Here is a 7,777-nt window from a genome sequence, read left to right on the forward strand (position 1 = left end):
TGTACAGTCCAATGTGTTTCCTGTAGTTCAGATGTCAGGTGGGACATTCTGTGCGGCAATATGTATGCGTGTTATCGGAAACAGGTGCGGTGAAGTCAGGGAAGCTGGCATTGCATTGTTCAGAACGCAGTCATACCCGCTGTCCACTGTAGTTATTATTCAGGATCCTTTGGAATCCCTGATAGAGGTTAATAAGTAACTGTGCTCATATGGAGAGTTTGAGAGCACTCGGTGTACGTGTGTTAATGTTTCTGTCCTGGTCAGGTCCTGGCCTTGATGCATTTTGAAAATACACTGACAGGAAGAACTGTTGGGTACTTTTGAAGAGGCGTAAACACTGTAGACACAGACTGGGACAATACACACAGACTGAGACACACACACACACACACACCCATAATATACTATTGCAGTCACACAGTGTGTCAGTTTTACTCACAGGAGACTCGCACACACACACACACACACACACACACACACTGTGAGATACGCTCACACAATGCACACAGACTGAGATATACACACACACACACCATTATATACTCACACTGAAACCCACACACATTGTGCGACACACTCACAAACACTTTGACAGAACAAACACCCACACAGAATACACACACACACACGCACCCCTTCCCCCCTTATTAAAGTTTGCCATGATGTTTCTGCACAGTAATTTTGTTGACTCTGCCATGCTTTCCTCATGGTTATACTGTGCATTTACTGCAGTCCACCCTGGCTTGTCATGTTTTTTAATATGCTTTGCCATACCTCTCTAGGCTGCATAGAGCTCAGCTGTGTTTAATCATGCTTTTATCACTCTGTATGTGCTTTTACTATGGGAAACAGTGTCACGAAACACTAAGGTTTACTCAGGTTTCTTGATTGGTTTATTTATTTGGTAAACACTCCATGGTTTGGTTGTCCACTAGATTTGGGTTTTAATCAGAAGACACTTTTGTATCACGAAGGATTACCAGCAATGTAAAAGATTACCAGGGTGACTCAGATGCAACAACATGATAGACTGTGAATCTAAACATCATGAAGAATACGGTGCTTTAGTTCAGATCTGTCATTACTGAGGTTTATTCCTCAACCAAGTTGCCTTCAAGATCACACCATATATGTTTTTAAAGCAGTCTGAAAAAGCGCTTGCTGGCTGGCTGGCTGGCAAATAGTGAAGCAACTTCAAACTACAATAGTTATTACATCTCTTTTACATCTTCTCAGCTCTGAAACGCACACGTGACACAAAAGCTTTTTAAAAAATAATATACAAACACAAAACAACATAAATAAAACAGTTTTTTTTATTTTTTTTTTATTTTTAAAAAACATTAGAAATGAATCAAATGAACAAAATACGTTTCAAATAACTTCCAGAACACATCACTGTAAAATTATTCACACATAAAACATTTCTACACCACTGCCCTCAGATCTTTAAAATTGTTATTTATACAACTGGAAGTAAAAACAGCTGACCTTTAGGTCTCCTGAGCTGTTGAGGGGAACTGGACCGTCTACATTTTGGAGAAAATCAGGAATAAAATAAATTGGGAACTCAACTCAAATGGCTGCATCTGTGCTGAAACGCTCCACTGTTCAAGAGCAAAGACAAATTCTGAAAAGACTGTAACAAGACAGAGCAAGCAAGACACTAGAGTGAATATTCATGCAGCAGCACCTTCCTTCCATAGCCAAGCTAGTTCTGTATTACGAGGTACGTCTCAGTGGATCCCCTTTAAAAACAATTCATCACATCATGCCACATGAAAATGCAGGCAGGATTTGTTGTAAATTTAAATGAAAAACGGCACTGCTTTCTTTTCACAAACAAAGTGCTTCAGCTGATCGCATGAAATGTCGTTCCATTTCGCCTGGTCCGAGGAAACCTCAGCGCAGTCTTCGTTTTGATTGGAATCGTTTGGCTCACCGCTACTCCAAAGTCTGGGGAAAGAAATTGGGGGGGGGGGGGAAGTGCAGAGTTTTATCCTGGTGAAACCTTGAACCCTGTGATAATAACATATAAGTTATATGAATGAATGTTAAAGTGTGTGATTCAATCTGGGAGCTGACAAAAATTACTTACGGCATTGTAACTGGGGAGCCGTCTACCCAAATCCAGTTTCCTTCAAGGACTTTGTCGCTTAGTCCAATCCAGAATTTGTTGCCTTTCATCTGGCCAAATACAAAGTCCTGCAAAGTAAACGTTGAGCATTTTTGTGGGTATTTTAGTAAAAAAAAAAAAACATCAGTGTTCAGAATGTTAAAGGTTAAATGTTTATTGAAGACCCTGAAGTCTCCTAAGTTGTGGCTTGCTATCACTAGTTCTGACACAGCTCTGTGTTGCGAGTGTTTCCATTTCAAGGCCTTGATGAAAAGTGTCAGCTTCATATAGGAGGAAACCTGAACATGCTGTGAAGGTTCCTGGTGCGCGTGCGCGTGTGTGTGTGTGCGTGCGTGCGTGCGTGTGTGTGTGGCGTCAGGTGACGCAGTGCAAAGACTTTTAAGTATTGTACACTTCAGAGCGTAAAGCGTTAGTGTTAGCACGCTGTTTAAATACATTCTTCCTTTCTTTAAGTAGAAAAGTCCCCTTGAGCTTAAAATCTCTTTTTCAAGGGAAGACCGATCAAGAAGGTGTCACACCACACAAAAAGTTAAAATGAACACAACCTATACAAAGAACTTAAACAAATTACAAAAATAAATTTAAAAAGCATCAGCCTACATACAGTTTTGGTTTAAGCCCCTTTAGAGAGATATCAACACACTGAGTTTCAGTTCATCTCAAAGTTTATTCCAAGAAAACGGAAAGCCTTTTTTCCCCCCAAATTCCCTACTAACTTTAGGAACTGTGAAACTTAGACCAGCCTGAGATCTTAAGTACAGGTGTGTTTGGCATCATAGTTAATCCCCTAGCAGTGGCTCATTAAAAAAGGGGTTTTATTTACCAGTTGTTCCTGGTCCTTAATGACAATCAGACGAGAGGCTTTCCCTTCGCACTCATCTCTGGACTCCATCCAGTTTTTGGTCTGCTTAGAAAAGTAGTAGCAGGTGCCATTGTGCTGCCACCCTGCGGGACACGGCTGGCATGTATACCCTGCACAGAGAGAGAGGACAGGCTTTCAACACAGGGGGCGGGGTTCACGTGTATCCCCGGACACATACGCGAGTCACGCTTTAGTATTACTTACTGTGAGGTCTGTTCAATTGATCTAAACGGCTGGATCTCAATACGGTCGCCAATCCTTAATAGAAAGGGCACCGTGTGAAAAACCGACATCTCTCAGCGTGTGTGCGTGTGTGAGTCTGCTGTAATTGTGTCTTCAAAATCATGTACTGCCAGCGTTGATCCTGTTTTTAATATTGAACGTGAGCATATTAAGGTATCCCCTGTTTAGATCAATTAAATAGATCTCTGTATGTCGAGAGAAGCGCCAGTTTCCAATGAAGCTGGCTAAGGGCACTTTCCAGCACCAGTTATCGAGAGCGACAGAATCAGTAGTAATTGCACACATTAGCCTGACGAGCCCCTGAAGAGTCAAGTGAATCAGTTACAGGCATCCTCATGAGTGAGATGTAAGAGCAGCATTGCAGCATTCTGTTTATATAACAAGTACAACGCATGGAAAAAAGTCCAGTCAAATCCCCTTCAGAGGGACCGAGCATGCACTGAGACAATTAGTGGACTTGACATCATCAGGAGTTCATGGATAACCAAACAAACCAAACGACCACAGGAACAAGTTCTCCAACTCCTTGTACTTTCCTGTACGGATTCTGTTAGTGGTGGAAGCCACTAGAGGGTTGTGATCGCCACTCAAAACCGCATTGCTGTTTTTAAGAATCTTTGAGACCGTCGACGGGTGTGAAATTGTAAGAGTGTTTTTTTTTTTTTTTTTTTTAAATCGCCTTTCTTGGATGGAGCAATTATTTCAGCCTTCACTGCTCTGTTTAAATCTTTGAGTTTCCGAGACTTTTTCATTTTAATATGCAGTGGTTGAAAGAAACACTGAGCACACACCTTTGATCTGCACGAGTCAAGCTGGGTGGTCATGTGACCACAAGGCTGTCGAGTACGGTGTGAACAGAGCGTGTCAAAACAGAGGACAGCGACGCAGGCGTTCTGCAGTGACATCAACCGGGGTGGAAATCAATTCTGTGTCTGTGTTACATTCCCCTGACATGAAGCGCAGTGTGACATCAACCCAAGCGATATTATCAACAGCATGTTTCCATTGGCTCCCATCATATTGTGGGCGGGACATTTCAATGTGATGATAACAAGCAGGGTGTGATATTAACCAGAGTGATATTAAGCAAGTTTGTTTAAACCTGACAACAGACAGTTCAGAGGATAATTTTTTTTTTTTAGTGAGCACTGATGCGCTTGTTTATTTTAGTTGTAGTTTTTGGGTAAACCACCCTGTTTTACCTGAAGCGTTTTCATCTCTGGTGCAGACTTCTTTAAACTCGTTCACCACATCGTGCCTCAGTCCCAAAAGAACTGTCTTCAAAACTGTAAAAAGAATGCGTGACAGTATTTAGGAACCTTTTTAAAAATCAGTTGAACTGAGATGGTAAATTAACTATAAACACGATTGTAGATTTGTGCAATGGAATAGTACTGCATTCAGGGCTTCCCAAACCCGGTCCTCGGGACCCCTGCGTCTCCTGGTTTTCATTCCAACTGAGTTTTCAATTACTGAACCAAACCTAGTTGAACTAATCATTTACTCAATTTTACCTTTTTGATTGTTTTCAGCTCCTAAAAAAACTGCAGGTTAAGTTACTAATAAAATGTTACTGTTAACTTGAAATCGGCAACTACTTAAGAGCTGAAAACAATTAAAAAGGTCAGATTGTGCAAGTTATTAGTTCAATGAAGGGTTTAGTTAAGTGACTGAGAGCACAGTTGGAATGAAAACCAGACACGGGGTCCCCAGGACCGGGGTTGAGAAGCCCTGCTGTAATAGGGTGGATATCAATTGTTATTAAGCCACTTAGCTCCCCCCCATCTTAGAGGTCGATGGGATCAACCGATCCCTCTGCTTCTATCTGAATTCAATTGAAACGAGGCAGGTATCATATAAGAACATAAGAACATAAGAAAGTTTACAAACGAGAGGAGGCCATTCGGCCCATCTTGCTCGTTTGGTTGTTAGTAGCTTATTGATCCCAGAATCTCATCAAGCAGCTTCTTGAAGGATCCCAGGGTGTCAGCTTCAACAACATTACTGGGGAGTTGATTCCAGACCCTCACAATTCTAAAATGAGGGGTGTCCAATCACGATCCTGGGGGCCATTCCACTTCAGGTGTAGCAGGTAAAATGAGATAATGAACTGCTTCAGGGTCTGGATGGAGGTTTAATTGTCTCAATTCAACAATTTAGAACAGGGTTGGAACACAGTCCAGAAGTGGAAGGGCTGACATTGTCCACTCTTGGTAAACGCAGCAGGGAGAGTTCTGGCTTACCAGTCTGGATCTCTGCTAAACTGCTCAAGGTATGGTTTTGCAGTTTTTCCATTTCCTCAAATAAGACAGAACCTTCAAAAAAAAAAAAAAAAAAAAAAAAACCCAGATCAGCTGTCGTGTTGGTCATGCAGGACACAGTAACAGAAGGGGGTTTCAGGTAAGGCCTTGCAAGTAACGACAGGGGCTTACTGTTTCCTTCCACTTCTTCCAGCTGATGTGTGACTTGTTTTTGGTTCTCCGCAATGTTCCGGTTGAATACTTTCACTAGGAGCAATCAGAGAGTAAAAACACCCTTGCATTAAAACATGGGGATTATATTTTCCTAATGCTTTCTCTTGCCAGCTCACTAGTAAACTCAGGGGAGTAGCGAATGGAATTCAGTTCCTTCGGGTCAAATCCAGTTGTTTTTTTAATGTAGTTTGAGCTGCATAACCTTGTAAACTGTCCCACTGAATTGATATACTGTACCAGCAGACATTATGGCAACAACAAATAATTTATAGCAAGACTAGGGCTGGGGATTGTACTGCCCGTGTCTCCTCACTCACACCCCTTGCTCACTAAATACTCGGTTATCTCTGAATTGAGAACCCTCTCCTCTTTACAAATATTGGAATAAGCACGACATCTCACAAGTAGAATGGTCCCCTGAAATGTTTTCCTTGTTCTAGGAAAGCAGCACCAGGATTGGGAGTTTGTTGCCTGATAACTTCATTCAGGCTACTTGCTTGCTAAATGGCTTGGTATCCTTGAATAGAAAATCGTCTCCTCTTTAAAAACATACAGGGTGTTTTAACGAGCAATCCCACCAGTGCTGTGGTCCCCCAAACAGGATCCACTTATGACCAATGCAGAGTGATTGGGTCTGACATTTTCTCTTACCCTCAAAAATAGTTTTCTGGCTGAGGCTTGCCAAGGGTAACTCTGCACTGAATACTGTATCAGTCTTGGCAGTCATCGCTCAGGAAAATACTTTTTTTTTGGTTAGAAAAGAGACCAGATGCTCCACCGTCATTCAGCATTGTTAGTAAACGAGTCTCTGTGAAAAGCGCTGGCTTCCTGCCCGTTCTGTATTCACAAAACAAACTTTGGCAGATCGACCGAACAGGGCACTTCAAACTGGAAATGGGGTAATCAACCTCTATACATTAAACCCTTGAAAATGATACAGTTATACAAATGTATATATCCTACAGCTGTCTCAGACATTCCAGTATTACCTATATAAAGGCGTACCATTGTATTTCTGCAGTGTTGGTTATACTATCCATTTACTATAGTTTAGCATGTTTATTAACATACTTGGCCATGCTTACCTATACTATCTGTTATATATATTGCACATGCCTTTACTATGGGAAACTTTAATGAGGGTGTGAACACCCTCTATCCTCCTAACTCTGGGGTTCTGCTGCACTTTTATGTAAAAATGAAATGTAAGCAGCCTCCGTGCTCATTTAACATTGAAGAGGTACCTACCCTCACCTCTGCACTTCATGACCTCCTTGTCCAGTCGCCTTTGTTCGTGTTTCACTCCTGAAACTGCAGCAGAAAACACGCATTGTTTTATTGATCTCTGGTTTAAATGAGGGGAGGGGAAAGGCGAAAATCCAACTGACCGTTTACCCTGGCCTCGCCTTTAAAAGCTAGCCGGCACGCACGGTTACGCGCAGATTGCATTGCTTTGAAAGTAGGCACAGGTACTCACACTTGGTTGCCATGACGCTCAGTAATATAAGGGACAGCAGGACCAGCATGGTGACGATGAGGGGCAGAACCCAGCCCCTCCTGTCAGATTGCCATTCCGCAGAAGATTTTTCTATGGGAGGTGATAGTGACACAAATTAAATAATGAACGACAATTCATTAAACGTTCAATTTAAGCAAGTATCGAATTTTGAATTTAAAAATAAAATAAATACTAGCATTAAATATTACATTCATGCATCAGATGTACAATTAACAGCAATACTTTTCAGGACAAAAAAGTAAAGAAATATGTACAGGTGTATGTGATGCGTACAGAGAACACATTAATGTTATTTTAATGCAATGATTTATACATTTTAAATAAATTGCGCGCTGTAAGTGTGTGTGTGTGTGTGTGTGTGTGTGTGTGTGTGATTTTTTAAATTTTATTTCGGACAACCTGTCTGTCTCCCGACGTGTCCCGTTTAGCCAGAGACTTTTACAATATCATTTTGTAGTTTATTTTATTTACACGACTTTAAATAAAACACCAAAATTATGTTTATAGTTTTTTTTTTTTTTATCTCTCAATCCTAAAATTTT

General features: G+C 41.2%; 1 protein-coding gene across 1 annotated transcript; it reads right to left on the reverse strand.

Moving 5' to 3' along the window:
* Nucleotides 1–1,441: 1,441 nt before the first annotated feature.
* On the reverse strand, nt 1,442–7,300 carry LOC121309110 (CD209 antigen-like protein C). The gene is made up of 8 exons (XM_041241993.1): nt 7,194–7,300; nt 6,965–7,027; nt 5,675–5,749; nt 5,486–5,557; nt 4,445–4,528; nt 2,961–3,109; nt 2,099–2,205; nt 1,442–1,956 (listed from the first exon to the last, which is right to left on the reverse strand). Exons 1-8 carry the CDS (start codon nt 7,240–7,242, stop codon nt 1,809–1,811), a joined length of 747 nt encoding a protein of 248 aa, XP_041097927.1. The 5' UTR covers nt 7,243–7,300; the 3' UTR covers nt 1,442–1,808.
* Between the last annotated feature and the right edge of the window lie 477 nt (nt 7,301–7,777).

The sequence above is a fragment of the Polyodon spathula genome, unplaced genomic scaffold (assembly GCF_017654505.1).
Source record: "Polyodon spathula isolate WHYD16114869_AA unplaced genomic scaffold, ASM1765450v1 scaffolds_875, whole genome shotgun sequence".
Taxonomy (NCBI): domain Eukaryota; kingdom Metazoa; phylum Chordata; class Actinopteri; order Acipenseriformes; family Polyodontidae; genus Polyodon; species Polyodon spathula.

Coding starts and splice junctions, on each gene's coding strand:
- LOC121309110 (XM_041241993.1), bottom strand. CDS start 7,242: ATGCTGGTCCTGCTGTCCCTTATATTACTGAGCGTCATGGCAACCAAG. Junction 5,558..5,674: donor GGAAGAAGTGGAAGGAAACA/GTAAGCCCCTGT, acceptor TTTTTTTTGAAG/GTTCTGTCTTATTTGAGGAA. Junction 4,529..5,485: donor TTTAGCAGAGATCCAGACTG/GTAAGCCAGAAC, acceptor TTCTTTTTACAG/TTTTGAAGACAGTTCTTTTG.